Source organism: Orycteropus afer, unplaced genomic scaffold (genome assembly GCF_000298275.1).
Source record: "Orycteropus afer afer isolate SDZICR_OR568_19922 unplaced genomic scaffold, OryAfe1.0 scaffold00573, whole genome shotgun sequence".
NCBI classification, from domain to species: domain Eukaryota; kingdom Metazoa; phylum Chordata; class Mammalia; order Tubulidentata; family Orycteropodidae; genus Orycteropus; species Orycteropus afer.
This window is the reverse complement of record NW_006922160.1, coordinates 1,384,956-1,400,792: the sequence shown is the minus strand read 5'-3', so window position 1 is coordinate 1,400,792 and position 15,837 is coordinate 1,384,956. Positions and strand designations below refer to the sequence as shown.

The following is a 15,837-nucleotide window of genomic DNA, read 5'->3' as shown; positions in this document are numbered from 1 at the left end:
TATGGTCCCTAGCTGCCTTTCAGGTGTGGAATTGAATCCATACCTTTGGCTTCCAGGCAAACAAAAGACAGGCATAGGAGTTGAACATTTACCTGAGGTCGATACACTCCTTGGAGAGAACAATCATGGGAGAAAGAAGGGCTGTTTATGCACAGGAAGACAGCTCAAGGGGCAGGGCTGCATGGAGGGATGGATACAGGGAAGAGGTGACTATTGTGAGGAGTGGGAGGGGTGCTGTTGCATTGTGGTGAATTGTGGTCAATGTCATGAGACAAAGTGTATGTGAACTGATGTATGGAAAGTGAATTTGCTCTGTAAATTTTTACCCAAATCACAATAAAAAAAAAAGTATGATGTTTAATCTAAGTCTATGGCCTTTGCAAAGGAGCTCTGGTGGCTTAGCTGTTAACTGAAAGGTCGGCAGTTTGAACCCACCTAGTCAGTAGCTCCATGGAAGAAAGAAGTGGTAATCTGCTTCGGCAAAGATTAACCAAAAAACCAAAACCAAGCTCACTGCCATCAAGTCCGACTCATCAAGTCCCTTTGGGTCTCTGAGGTAGCAAATATTTAAGGAAGTAAATTGCCTAGTCTTCCTTCTGTAGAGTAGCTGGTGGATTTGAACTGCCAACCTTCTGGTTAGCAGTCAAATGCCTTAGGCATTGAGCCACCAGAGCTCCTTATATTAATCTATAAACATTAAACTATAAAGATTATCCTTAATCTGTAAAGATTAGAGCCTAGAGGATCCTACAGGGCAGTTCTACTCTGTCACGAGGTCGCTACCAGTTGAAAATTGACTTGACTGCACCTAACTAACAATAGTAACATTATGGCTTTGGTAGAAAGATAAATTTAAATGACTTGTAGAATTGAGGAAGCTGAATTCCAAGCCAGCATTGGAGAAAACTGAGATCAACTCTATTTACCAATAAGAAATAAAGAAGAAAGGAAGGAAGAAAGAGAGGAAAGAAAAAGTATCTTTATTAGCTCTGCAATGGCAGCACTAGATTTCTCTGAAGAAGGGGATGACAAGGGTAAGTTACATAAGTAGGATGGTTGGAAAGAGTCCTCTGGATTGTGGGACATCAAGCACTGTTGGGAGGTAAAGGCATGGGCACAAATATAGGGGTACTAAATGAACACAGGGAGCTCTGGTAGCATAGTGGCTAAGGCACTTGACTGCTAACCAGAAGGCTGGCGGTTCAAATCCACCAGCCACTCCTCGGAAGGAAGGTTGGGCAATCCTACTTCCGTAGTGATACTGCCTCGGAAACCCAAAGAGGGGTTGCTATGAGTCGGGGCCGACTCGACGGCAAATAACAACAACAACAACAAATGAACACATGCCTGCCGAATGCAGGGAGCCTTGGCTGTCTCCCCACACTTGGTTTCTAGAAATCTATCCTTTACATAGGAAGAAACCCATCCTTCACATAGGAGATTGAAAGTCTTCTCAGGAAAAGCCAACTAGCACAAAAGGAAAGGCCAAAGATACTACCATGGGGATTTTTCAAAGAAGTAGGCAGCTAGTTCCACCTACAGGGAAGTTCAGAAATGACAATTCCTCCCATGTGCTCAGAGCCTCCATCAGCTTTTGAGTCTCTCACCTTGAACATAAGTAAACTAACAAGGTTTACTAGACATCTAAGGAAAGCTTCTAACATGAGAGATAAAAAAAAAATATCTAAAACAAAAAAGAGAGACTTGCACAAAACAGACTTTATGCAGAGAAAAATAAATAAAAATCTATCATCAAAGATATAAAAGAAGATGTGGATCATAAAGAAGAGAACAAGGAAAGAACACTTTTTTTTTAAAGATGGCACATTTAGAGAGAGAAAAAAAAAGAACTCTTGAAACTTGAAAATTAAAAAAATTATGATAAATTTTAAAAGTGAAAAATCCTACTTTCTAGAACTGAATGCTATGTTTCCAGACTGAAATGGCCAACTGAATGCCCATTACCATGGATAAATACAGACAACAAGCATACCAGGCCAAAAGAGGATTCTACAAACTTCCAGAGGAAAGAAAGAGGGCACATACGAAAAAACCATTAATGAAAATATCTTATGATTTCCTAACAGCAATTCTGGAAGCTAGAAGACAATAGAAGGTACTTCAAGGTGCCAAAGAAAAGTTATTTGTAACCTAGGTTTCTAAACTCAGCTAAGTTGTCAAAACATGTGTGGGAAGATAAAGATATTTTAAGACATGTAAAATCTCAAAAACTTTACTGCCTACATAACTTTCTTAGGAAGGTAATGGAGCCTGATCCATCACAATGAGTGAATAAACCAAGAAAGAGAAAAAGACCTAAGACAGAAAATAAATAAACAAAAAAACTCAAGAGATCCAATACTGGAAAGAGGTGAAAGGTATCTTCAATAGGGGAAGGAGACTGGCAAAGAGAATAACCAATCCAGATTGAAGGAGGTAAAAATGCTCCATGATAGATTTCCTCAAGAAGAAATAAATAGAAAACCTGGTGGGTACCTAGTGCAAACAAACATATTGAGAGGAGATTGAGAGCACTAGGAGAGAATTTGGGGTAGATTTCTGATATGCATATAGAAAACTAGGAAACTAAAAGTAAGACTATTAACTTTAGGAAAGGGAAAAGTAATCATAGTTTATAATTTGCTTCAATTCTGACTAACATATATAGTTATAGTAATAGAAACACTGAATACTGATCTAAACAAAATTATGGCTTAACATTAACATATATTAATGGTATGGGGACTGGGAAATGTGTATGTGTATGAGAGGGCAGATGGGCAGAAAAAAGAGCTAACTCCTCATCTGCCATGTCAACAGATAATGGAAAATGGTGAAAAATCAAGAAGTAGCAACATAAGCTTATTGTTTATCGAAAAAAAAAAAAAAAAAAGCCAAAAACCACATCCATTGCGTTGAGTCAGATCTTACTCATAGCAACCCCTCCTTGGGTTTCCAAGGTGGTATCACTATGGAAGTAGATTGCCCAATCTTCCTTCTGAGGAGTGGCTGGTGGGTTTGAACTGCCAGCCTTCTGGTTAACAGTCAAACGTCTTAGGTACTATCCCACCAGAGCTCCTAGTAAATATCAACAGAATCAAATAAAAGTGGAAAGCAGTTACCCTAGGGAAAAGGATAAAATAGAGAAGGGAACCTGGGGGTTTAGTGTATTTCTTAAATCTTGTACAACTTATTTACTCTTTTTTTCTTAATTGTGGTAAACATATACAGCAAAACCTGTGAGAGCCAGAAGTTCATGGGACTGCCTTGTTTTCCTGGGTCTCACAAGTTTTCTACCTTTGACAGAGTGCAGTCTTCTCTCTTTTCTAATGTTCTGTACTAAATCACTAATCTATTGCCATCAAGTAGATCCGACTCATAGCGACCCCTCCTTGGGTTTCTGAGGCAGTATCACTAAGGAAGTAGATTGCCTTCTCTCACAGGTTTCCACCTTACATAGGTACTGTCTTTTGCAGATCTGGGTGGTGTAAGCAATTGACTGATAACCTAAAGGTTGTCAGTGCAAACCCACCCAGTGGTTCTGCAGAAGAAAGTCTTGGTGAACTGCTTCTGTAAAGATGACAGCCAAGAAAATCCTACTCTGCAACACATGGCAATGACTGAGGGCCAAACTGATGACAGCCAACACAACAACAACAATAAATACGTATGTAACAAAAATTTGCCATTTCAATAATCTTCACATGCACAATTCAGTTATATCAATTATGGTTATCATGTGTGCAACTGTCACCCTTATCCATTCCTAAATTATATCATCATCTAACAGAAGCTCACTGTCTCCTAAGCATTGAGTCTTTGTGTGCATAGCGCAAAAAAAAAAAAAAAAGAGCAAAAGAAAATCCCTTAAGAAAGTGGCATATAGAGACTGATTTCTCTCTTTCTCTTTTTCAAAAAAATTACCTTTAAATGTCCATGTTGAGCATTATGCTTTTTTTTTTTTTTTTTTTAAATGGGGCATCTTTAGAGGATTTTTTTTTAAATTGTGATTTGGATGAAAGTTTACAGAGCAAATCTGTTTTCCATTCACCAATTCACACACATTTTATTTCCTAAGGCAGCATTTGACTGCTAACCAGAAGGCTAGCAGTTCAAACTACCAGCCACTCCTTGGAAGGAAGACTGGGCAATCTACTTCTGTAGAGGTACCAACTCGGAAACCCAAAGAGGGGTTGCTATGAGTTGGTATCAACTGGACAGCAGTGAGTTCAATGTAACATCACTCTTCCCACATTCTCCCTGTGTTTCTCATTTCCAGTCTTCCTTCTCTCCTAACCCTTTCTGCCTTCTGAATTTTGTCCTTGGGCAAATGTTGCCCTTTTGATCTCAAATGGTTGATTGTTCTAAGCAGTGTGCATCTTCCTTGAATTACTGTTCACCTTATTGTTGTTGTTGTTAGGTGCCGTTGAGTCATCTCTGACTCATAGTGACCCTATGCACAGCAGAACAAAACACCGCCTGGTCCTGAGCCAGCTCCATGATTCTTGCTATACTCGAGCCCATCGCCACTGCCATGGTGTCAATCCATCTCGTGGAGGGCCTTCCCCTCTTTTGTCAAACTTCCATCTTACCAAGCATGACATTCTTCTCCAAGGAATGGTCCTGTGATAGTTGGAGCTGTGTGTCAACTTGGCTGGACCACAATTCTGTGTGGTTTAAGCAGTTGTGATGTGGCTATTCCTATGATGGGATCAGATGCATATGTTTTGAGCAGCCAATCTACTGAAAGGGAGTTTCCCTAGGGGTGTGGCCTGCTTCCAGTGTATTTATGGACATCCTGGGAAAAGGGACACTCTTCTGTGGATTGGGATTCTGTTGTGCTGCCTACAACTGTCTGTGAACGAACAATCCACCATTCGGCCTGGAGATCTTGGATTCATCATTTGTTGGAGTCAATAGCCAGTGTACTGCCTGCCAACTTTGAGCTCCTCAGCCCCTGCAGCTGCGTGAGTCGGGAAAAGCCTCCAGGTTGATGTTTGATCCAAGAACTTTGGACTTGCCAGTTTCTATAAGTGTGTGAGCCATTTTCCTAAGATAAATTTCTCTCTCTCTGTATATAAGCTTTACTGGTTTTGTTTCTCTAGAGAACCCAGTCTAACACAGGTATCTTCTGACAACATGACCAAAGTATGTGAGACAAAATCTGGCCATTCTTGCCTCCAAGGAGCATTCTGGCTGTACTTCCTCCAGGACAGATCTGTTAGCTCTTTTAGCAGTCCACAGTACTTTCAGCACTCTTTGCCAACACCACAGCTCAAAAGCATCAATTCTTTTTTGGTCTTCCTTATTCATTGTCAAGCTCTTACACGCATATGAGGTGACTGAAAATACCATGGCTTATGTCAGGTGCACCTTAGTCCTCAAGGAGACATCTTTGCTCTTTAGCACTTGAAAGACTTGGTCCTTTGCAGCTGATTTGCCCAGTGCTATATGTTGTCTGATGTCCTGACTGCTGCTTAAATTGGTGTTGATTGCAGAACCAAGTAATGTGAAGTTTTTGACAATTTCAGTCTTTTCTCTGTTTATCGTAATGTTGCTTATAGGACCAGTTGTAAGGATTTTTGTTTTCTTTATATTGAGATGTAATCCATACTGCAGACTGTATTCTTCAATCTTTATCAGTAAGTACTTCAAGTCATCCTCACTTTCAGCAAGCAAAGTTGTGTGTCAGTGTATCACAGGTTGTTAATGATTCTTCTTCCAACCCTAATGCTATGTTCTTCTTCATATAGTTCAGTTTCTCGGATTATTTGCTCAGCATACAGATTAAATAAGTATGGTGAAAGGATACAACCCTGACACACTGCCTTCTTGAGTTTTATCCATGTAGTGTTCCCTTTTTCTGTTTGAATGACAGCCTCCTGGTCTATGTACAGGTTCCTCACGAGTACAAGTAAGTGTTCTGGAATTCCCATTCTTCTCAATGTTATCCACAATTTGTTATGATTCACACAATCAAATGCTTTTGCACAGTCAATAAAACACAAGTAAACATCTTTCTGGTATTCTTTGCTTTGAGCAAAACAGATGGATCTTGGCTCAAAGAAAAGATGTTCACCTTATGGTCCTGTCTATTGTTTGACTGAAAATTGAGCTACAGGAGTGATTTTCGTTTCAGGTTTGAAGAGTGACGAAGGGCCATAGTCTCAGGCAGAGACTGGTGGAACCTCTGAGCATTATGCTCTTTTAAGAACTATTTATATGGGATCAAGTTGACAACAGAAACTCCAAAGATCAGATAAGAGCCTTAGGGGGCAGTGAATTTATGTTAATGAGGGAGGAACAACTCAGAAAAGAACGGTCAGAATGCTGCACAACTTGAAGAATGCAATCAATGCCACCAAATGGTATATAAAGAAATTGTTGAATTGGTGTATGTTTTGGTGTGTATATTCTCAACAACAACAAAGTAAATGAAATCTTGAAGTCACCTTTGAGGTATAATTCAAAAAACAATAAATTGTACAAGTTTTTGTTTGATGAGTTGTGATATCAATCTAGCATCTATCTCTTAATGAACAACTGGAACAGATGGTTTTCTTTTTCACTGATTAAGCACAAAATGGGGTCCTTGACTTACATTTAGAGGCCACAAAGACATCAAACAGCCTATCTCTTAAGCCCAAGAATCACACTCAATATACTGAGGGGCTCACACCACAAGAGGTGGAAATGAGAGCTGCAGAGAGGTCACTTGTTTCAATGCCTACACTTGTAAGCATAATGGTGGGCAGAGTTGCTCTTGAGATTTAAATTGTTATGTTTAATTTTTAAAAATGCAATTTTTAAAAATCCATTGTCCTGTGCTATTTATAGTTCTCTACTGATTGTCTATCCTGACAATCATTAACATTTAAATTTTACATAAAACGCCACATACAGACAAATGCATATGGGCATGCAAACTAAGGGGAAGAAGCTGACCAATGCCCCAGACATAATGAAACAGCCTCCTTTTTGTGTTAGAGGAGGCACAGTAGTTAATATTCCATATCAGCCCCTGAAAATTATTCTCAATAAATATGTAAGAACACATTGGAATTTAAATTTGAGTGGAAAAATTTCAATGCTGCTCTTAAAAAAGGATACCGGTATACTACGCTGGTGAGAACTGCTTCCAACAAACCCAGGGGTGTGGTTCCAAGAGGAAAATTCTAGCCTGAGATCCCACCCTAGAAATCACATCTTTTTCCCTTAGTATAAGAATATAGTAGTACCATGGTTTGAAGCTTCCAGAAGTTCTGATCCTGATTATATAAAACAGAATGCATGCTTGCTTCCCCATTGTTCATCTGGTCAGCCACATAGCCTACCATTATAACATTACTTTTCAGAAACTTATAGTGACAAATGAGATCCTAAAATCAAGAGATTTATCTTGAGCTCCTCAGGGGGCTGGAAAAAAAAAATCTAGGTTTATAAAATCTGTAAAAAGTTTTACAGAGTTAAGGTATCCCATGAGGAGTGTACCGGGTTGTTTGGACAATATGAAATAAACCACAGGAAGTCTGATAGTCTTGAAAGAAATATTTGTGCCTGACTCATAGTTGGTACAGAAAAAAGGTTCTTTTAGGATTATCTATGGTTTTAATAATTATCCTGCTACACTAAGTAGTGACTAGAAAAATCTCATCCATATGATCATTTGGCCCTCAGAAGAGGAACAGAGGAACTAGTCACATAGCTTTTACTCAGTAGCTGCCTACCTATAACCTCAAACTCTTGCCATTCAAGGGTTCAGGTGGTTGGTTACCTGACATTGTGAGACTGCTTGTCACAGGACAGCACAGTGCTTGCAATGGATTGCTGCAGGTGTTGGCGTTGCCTCCTCAGGATTTGCTGGAAGTCGTCTTCCAGGGTCTGGACTACGTAACGCAGAAAAAGGACTCGCCCTGGCAGATTCTGTCCCTGTGGGGAGAAAGAACAAGTCAGCATTTCCTCTTCTGGATGACAATGAGTATTGGCTCTCATAAATATTAAATCTAAGGGAAGGCCACATGTCAGCAAGGGTGGCTGTGCCTGAAGGAAAGGCTCCTAGGAGAATGCAGGCAGGCTGGGACATTACAAAAGAAGACAAAGAGAGTAAGTGCTAAAAGAATCATACCCTACAGGGCTCCAGAGGAGTCCCTAGATGGTGCAAGTGGTTAATATGCTCAGCAACTAACCCAAATGTTGGGGGTTCGAGTCTACCCAGTGGTACCTTTGAAGAAAGGCCTGTCAATCTACTTCTGAAAAACTAGTCAGTAAAAGCCCCATGGAGCACAGTTCCTCTGACACACATGGGATTGCCGTGAGTTGGAGTCACCTCAGTGTCAACTTGTTTGATCTTAAGAGACAAAAATGGGAAGTCAGTCTCTTTTTCACATTGAACTTACCTATCAGTCTTAGGATAAATCCAGAACTGTGGACAGCAGAACAGAGAGACAGAAGGAAATTGGATCCTTAATGTCAACTGTTGAACTGCTAGATCAAGCAACCATGATATGATGTCTACCCCAATGTTAAACTTGCAGTAATGTGAGCTAACACATACCCTTATTGTTTAAGCAAGTTGGAGTTGGATTTTCTATTACAGGTGAAATTATACTAACTAATAAAGCCCAATAGATCCCAGTTGTACCTTGTTGCTTTGTTAATAAATGACTTACCTCACTTTAGCATATAACATGCAAATGCATATAACACACATTGTGGGCACAGGAAGCTAACATATGAGAAGGGTTGTATCATTCCCCCCCACAAAAATCCAACAATGGTACAATGTAGTGTTATTTGCATAATATACGACAACTGTAAGCATGGTCTATGAATTCTGTATGGCTGCTGCAACAGATTACTGAACCAGAAGAGAAGTAGAAAGTGCTGGTGTCAGAACTAGTAAAAAGGTTGGAGAGTGAAGGTATGTCTGACCTCCACTTCATAGGGATAAGCCTTGGGCTGATCTTGAGTCATATTGTCCCCCTTAAGTTAGACAGGTTCTGATGATACTACTACTACTATCACCCTTTTACAGTAGGTAATCTGGCTACTAGACTTTCTATCCTCAAGAAGGGACAGGCCGACTGCTCCATTTATAGACTTTCAACAAATACCCATTTATAGCCCATACCTCACCCCTCCCTCTACCATATATTATGTTTCTAAGTCCCAAACTGTCTGCTGTGTTCTAAAGGGTAGATTCCCTCCCCTCTTGGCTGTAGCCCTTCTCCATGTATTCTAGGCTGTAGCTTTCTTTACCCAGTCATCACTCTTATATTTCCTTCCAAATCTTTGTTCAGGTCTATTGTCCTTCTCCTCATTTTTACTGCCACGAATAATGTTCTCTATTCACTTATTATTATTTTTAGTGGGATCTCAAGATCTCATTAAAAGGGAGAGGGGATAAATGACTGCATTCGATCTTTAATTAGAAGACAGCATACTGCACTTCAACTGAAATTTTTTGTGGGAGCAGATGTATAAGGAGGGAATATAATGAATTTAATGATATGGGACTATAATAATAAACCTTACTATCGAATTTATTCTCACTTTTGTTTCTAGTTAAAACTTCCTCTGTAAAAGCTACACCCTCATGGTTGTTATGTTACCTCTTCCTCCATGACATAGGTGAGCAGCTTCCAGTCCCACTCTACTGTCTTGGCATTGGCTGGATGTAGCCTGAAAGTCAAGTGACATTAATTAGAATTCTGGAGAGTTTAGTGGAAGAAGGGATGGATCTGGAAGATGATAAAAGGAAGAATCCTTTTATCCACAGAGCTCTTGCCCACTCTCTGGTACCAAACTACCTCAGTCTAAGTATAATAGAATTTCATTGCTTTTTGCTACCCAGTATACACTTCCATTTTTGGAGGCATTAATTGTGTTTCAAGAAACCAACTCTTTATCACTTCTAGACCATATCCAACTGGCTTTACCTACCAGGACCCTGGAACAAAGCATGTGACCTGTCAAGCCCATCATGATATTCTACCCCTCAGTTTACAGTGACTGACTGAAAGATGGGCACATGTCTCATGTCAGACCAATCAAAGCCTACAGGACTTAACATCAGAACTCTTGTGTAACTAGCCAGGAAGTAGACTCTCTCTTTCACTAGGACTGTCATAAAAGTCTGAAGCTGGGGGGCTACTATGTGGAACCTGAAAATAGAGCCAAGGCAGAGTTGAAAAATGGGTCCTAGTGACCAGGTTTGAAAACTGAGTCAAGTCACATCACACCCTTAAGTTTCTAGTAACAGGAGTCATTAAATTCTTCTTCTTCTTCTTCTTTTTTTTTTTTTTACCAGCGGTTAAAGCCAGTTTAGATTGAGTTTCCTGTCACTTGTGACCCAAACTATACTAAAATACTAAATCAGCCTCTCTAAGGGTTAGCTGAATAAAGCTTAGGCAAGAGAAACCAGTGCCCTGAGCCCAGGGTCCCTGGAAGATTTGCCAACAGCTGGCTGGGAAGGTTCATACTGTTGAATTTTCATGAGGAGCATGTAGGCCTCCTTTAGGACATCCACAGTCTCAGAGCCACTCAGCAGGATTTTCTGAATGATGTGAGCAACAATTTCTCTGGGTGGGTAATGCTGAGGTGACACAAAGTCCATTAAAAATTGCACAGTCCCCAGGGGAAAATTTTCTTCAATCGTATTTGTCACCATTCTTAGTCTTCGATGAGAGATGGGTTCTACTTTCCGACCCTTGTTCTGTAGTGATAAAAAGAAACAAAATCAGGAAGGGTTACTGTAGCACATAAAAATGAGAGGTTCTGAAACTGGTTGAAGACAGCAAAATGTTTGATGCATTTGAAATATTTTTTCATAATTGAAAAAAATTATAGGAAAGCCTTATCTAAAAATCTTTTAATGATATGGGAAAATACTTACATTAAGTTTAAAAAGTCAAAATTAAAAATTCTATATACAACATGAATTCATCTATGTGGAAGTAAAGGATAGAAAAGAAAGTACAAAAGAGTTAAGAGTTCGTGTAAGTTGATATTGGGCTGAGGGTGAAGAGAGATTTAGGGTTGTTGCAATGCTGTATGAAGACAGAAATTTTAAATAAGGGTTGTTGTTAGGAGCAGAATAATATTTTGCTGTTTTTGAGACAATAGTAATTGCTTTTTTTTAAGTATATATGTAAAGACTGGGAGTGAATATGTAAAAATCCCAATTATTAAAAATTTAAAATGCACATGTATAAAAGTTCAACTAAGAAGGAAATACACCAAACAATAAGCTGAGTGATAGCACTGTGGCTGATATTTTTATGTTTTAAAAAAGTTTTATAATAATTGAGTCTTATTAACTCAGAAAATAAATATTAACTTTGAAATAATTTGAAATTAACTTTGAAAGATATGACCGCTCATGCAGCATAGTGTAAAACAGTGATGACTGGGCCCTTCCAGAAAATCTTCTGGAGAAGACCAGTCAGCTCTCTTCATGTCTCAAATCATCTGAGGGTCCTCCTGAGCTGATGAGAGGCTATGGCCACATGTGGCGTATAATGAAAACTAAGAGCAAGAAAAGACAATAAAAGAACAAACATCTTGCTTTGGGGTCAGGTTTTACATTTGATGGACTTTACAACCTTGGGCGCTTATTACTCATTTCTTGCCTACAAATGGGGATATCTACAAACAGACAAATGTTTATAAATTGTTTTGATGCTCATACTCTTAAAGGGAACTATTATTTATAGAGTATTTCTATAGGCCCTGAAAGATGGCTATGTGCTTTAGGTATTCATCTTGGAGTCAAATAACTATGATAAGGGCATTATGACCCTATTTTAGAGCTAAACAAAATAAGACTCAGAGGAGTTAAGTTGAATGGCTAGTAAGTGGCAGTGTGGGGAATGGCTGAAGAAGGTTAGGGGAAAAATGACCTAGTAAAGAATTATTTATTACAGACTAAAAATAAACCATTGGAGGGGCAGAAAAGATTTACAGATGTATTCTAGACAGTTGAGGTTCTTTAAGAAGATAAGAAACAAGGATCAAAAAGAAAAATCCATCCTGTCTAGTCTATCAACTAAAAATCTGGGGTATGTGTATACAGAGAAGGATGATGTGGTCTCCCATGTGCATCTACTGGTAGCTTCATGTAGTCATGCAGTACTTACAAAGACCCCCACAATCCCGACTAGGAAAACTAATAAACTCTTTCTAGTCTCCCATGTGCTCTTGATAATGGATAGATGCATCACCAACTTGAGGTAAACCCACCGGGAAAAAAAAAAGAAGCTAATGGTTGAGTGGAGTCACTCAGAAGGAGAAAACAAGAGAAAAATAAAAACAATTCAAACAAGAAGAAAAATCATTCTTCAAAGTCAAGTCAATGGGAACACCTGGCACCTGCTAAGCTGGGTCACTGATTGCTCCAACCAGAAGGAAAATGCACCTTTTGACTGTTGGAACTACTTCAACCCAGTCTTTGTGATGTTAGGGATGGAGTTGTGAATATTGGAAAAAAATAGTTTCATATTGTGGGACTTTTTGCTTTACACATCTGGTTTAGTTCTCAAATATTGAGAACCAATGGGAAGAAGTATTTTCACTAAAATCTTGAAACTGAATTTCCTCCCTGAAGGGCAGAAAGTAATACTTTTGGAGGCACTGAAGTGTCAAGAGCATTATTATCTCACTGATATGGGAACTGTGATAAGGGTATCAGGAAGAGAAAGGCCTAAGAGTTGAAGACAAACACCTGATGAAGTCCTAAGATAAGCCAGACAATCAAAAACGCACTGGACACGTCATCTCATTAAAAGGCCTTGTGAGGTGTATTTTTATTTCCATTATATAGATAGGAAAGCCAAGGCTTAGAAAGGTAAAGTGCCTTGAACAGTGCCATGTTTAAGTGTGGGGCTGAATTTTGAACCTTGATCTAACTCTACCCTGCATGGTCTTGACAGTGAGGGGAATATAATGATGTCAAGTCTATACTAGGCCTGTCCTGTCATGCATGGACTCCAGTCACACATGCTTTATCCTAGGCCTATACAAATGATCTTAGAAGAAGATATGCAAGCTCACCTCTCTTGCATCTTTATCTGGTATTAGTGTCTGGAAGAAGAGGTGATGCACAGGAGGGCGTAAGAAGTACTTCAGTCTATGCAGGCATGGTCTGTTGTGGAGCCCGCCTTGTGGTGTTCGTATTTGTACATGGGCAGATCTAGGGTTGACGGGCTCTAACAGTGATATCTCTTTTCTGACTGGGGTTTCCAGGACAGAGAGCCAAGGAACTTTCTCTAAGGGACTTTCGGACCGTGGAGACTGTGGACTGGGAGAGCAGTTCTGAGAGGATGGAACTGAGATATCCATAGGAGTGTCACGGTTCTGTATGTCATTCTGAGGTGAGTTAGGCTTGTCCCATGGGAAGTCAAGCAAATCTCCAAGTGGGCATGGAACATCTCCAGAAGAATATGGCACATCTCTTGATGAATGTGGCACATCTCTCGATAAATGTGGCATGTTTCTCAGTAAGTGTGGCCCAACGCTTGGTGAGCAAGGCATATTTCCTGGTGACTGTGGCACATCTTCTGGTGACAGTGGCACACCTTCAGGTGAATGTGGCATGTTTTCCGGTGACAATGGCACACCTCTAGGTGAACGTGGCACATTTTCTAGTAATAGTGGCATGTCACCAGTTGAATGTAGAATGTCTTCAGGTGACAGTGGCATGTCTCCAGGTGAATATGGCGTGTCTTCTGGTGACAGTGACATGTCACCAGATGAATATAGCATGTCTGCTGGTGACTGTGGCATATCTCGCAGTGACTGTGGCATATCACGCAGGTGTGCCAAATTTTGTGGATATATGTTTTGAGGTGGACTGGGTACATCCTGAGGTAGGCCCAGAGAGTCTGGAGGTGGGCAGAGTGAGTCTTGAGGTGGGCTTGGTGAGAGCTGAGGAGGCCACAATGAATCTTGAGGTGGACTTGGCATGTTCTGCTGAAGGAACAGTCCATTCTTAGGGCAGGGCACATCCTGAGGAGGGCAGGGCATATCTTGAGGCAGGTGAGGCAGGGCTTGTGGTTGGCACTGCATGGTTTGTGGAGGGCATGACAAGGCTCGTGGTGGGCATGAGGAGGCTCGTGGAGGACATGGTGAAGTTTGCAGTAGGCATGGCCAAGGTGCCCTTTGACTGTTACTGTTAGCATTATTGCTTGTTGTGGAGAGACCAACTGAAGTCAGCTGTAGGTTTGCCAAGAAGCTGAGGTCACCTTTTAATGCTGCTGAGCTACAATTCGGCTCTGCTGGACAAACAGAGTCCCGATTGATGGATGTGGGGGGTTGGGGACCTTCAAGTGTGGTTTCTTCCAACAGGTCCAAATCCACAGGATCATTGTTAACAATTCTCCGTGTGACAGGCTGAGAGCTTTGGTCTACCTGCCCTTCCATCACCTCTTGGCTGGAGAGGTTGGCACATGCCTGAAAACTGGTTGTTTCCTTCTGTGAAGGAGTAACAGGGTCTAGAGTCAAGTCAAGAGTAGCAATTGGCCTGTTTTCTTCCTCAGTTCCTGTCAGGTCAATCACACAGAGTCCATTACGATCCTTTGCCCTTGGTCTAGTTTCTCTAGTTAGGTCGATGAAGTCCTGTGTAAAGGATTGTGAGATACAAGAAGTCAAGTAGAGATTCTCAGCTTTATAAGAAGACTTAAGACTTAAGCATTATTTTACCTTTTCACTTCACTGTTAATTTATACATCTTGTATAACATAAACATTATTTTCTTAGGTTAACATTTACCTTGGTCAAAGCTATCAACTCTATACCTTCTTAAATTATCCAAATGCCATGTACACATAACCAGGGGCATCGTAGGAATTTTTTTTTCCCCTGATCTAAGAGGGATTGGGGAGAGGTAGGGAAAATTGCCAGGGATGACAAAAGCAGCAGGATCCAGGTGGGATCCAGGTAAGGGGAGAGCAGAGTGGTTTTGAACAGTTAAGGGAAATGAACTTGTCTGTCAGTTTGTCTTACTGTGGTGGTTTGTGTGCTGCTATGAGGCTTGAGGCTGTGCCATCAGTGTTTCAAATGTCAGCACGGGATGCCCCTGGTGCATAGGTAACAGGCAGTTTATAGACTGAGACAGACTAGGAAGAAAGAAGAGGCCATCCACTTCTCAAAGAACTGGCCAGGGAAAACCTTATGAATAGCAGAGAAACACTGTCTGATACATTACTGGGCAACTTTATGAATAGCCGGGAAATATTGTCTGATGCAATGCAGAAAGATGAGCCCCTTAGGTCGGAAGGCACTCAAAATATGACAGGGAAAGAGCTGCCTCATCGGAGTAGAACCAACCTTAATGATATGGATAAAGCAAAGCTTTTGAGACTTCTACTTGCTGATGTGGCACGAGTCAAATTGAGGAGAAACAGCTGCAACCATCCATTAATAATAGGAACATGGAACGTATGAAGTATGAATCTAGGAAAATTGGAAGTTGTCAAATATGAAATGGAAAGAAAAAAAAACCTGTGGAGCACAGTTCTACTTTGACTCACAGGGGACTTCCATGAGTTGGAAGTGACTTGATCACAACTTAAAAAAAAGAAAGAAAGAAAGGAATGCATAAAGATTGATATCCTAGGCATTAGTTAGCTGAAGTGGACCGGTTTTGGCCATTTTGAATCAGACAACCAGATGATCTATTATGCCTGGAATGACAATTTGAAGAGGAATGGTGGGGCATTCATTATTGCAAAGGATGTTTCAAGATCTGTCCTAAAGTACAGTGCTGTCAGTGACAGGATAATATCCATATGCCTACAAGGAAGACCAGTTAATAGTACTATTATTCAAATTTACACACCA

At 40.3% G+C, this 15,837-nt stretch overlaps 1 protein-coding gene across 1 annotated transcript in view; it reads right to left on the bottom strand.

Moving 5' to 3' along the window:
* The window catches only part of SIMC1 (SUMO interacting motifs containing 1), a 144,829-nt gene that overhangs the window by 59,278 nt on the left and 69,714 nt on the right, over positions 1-15,837 (bottom strand). Inside the window, exons 2-6 of the mRNA XM_042783001.1 lie at positions 13,762-14,613; positions 13,051-13,698; positions 10,482-10,714; positions 9,612-9,681; positions 7,775-7,929 (exon numbers count right to left, since the gene is read on the bottom strand). Coding sequence (XP_042638935.1) covers positions 7,775-7,929; positions 9,612-9,681; positions 10,482-10,714; positions 13,051-13,698; positions 13,762-14,613 — 1,958 coding nt within the window. The remainder of the gene's footprint in view (positions 1-7,774; positions 7,930-9,611; positions 9,682-10,481; positions 10,715-13,050; positions 13,699-13,761; positions 14,614-15,837) is intronic.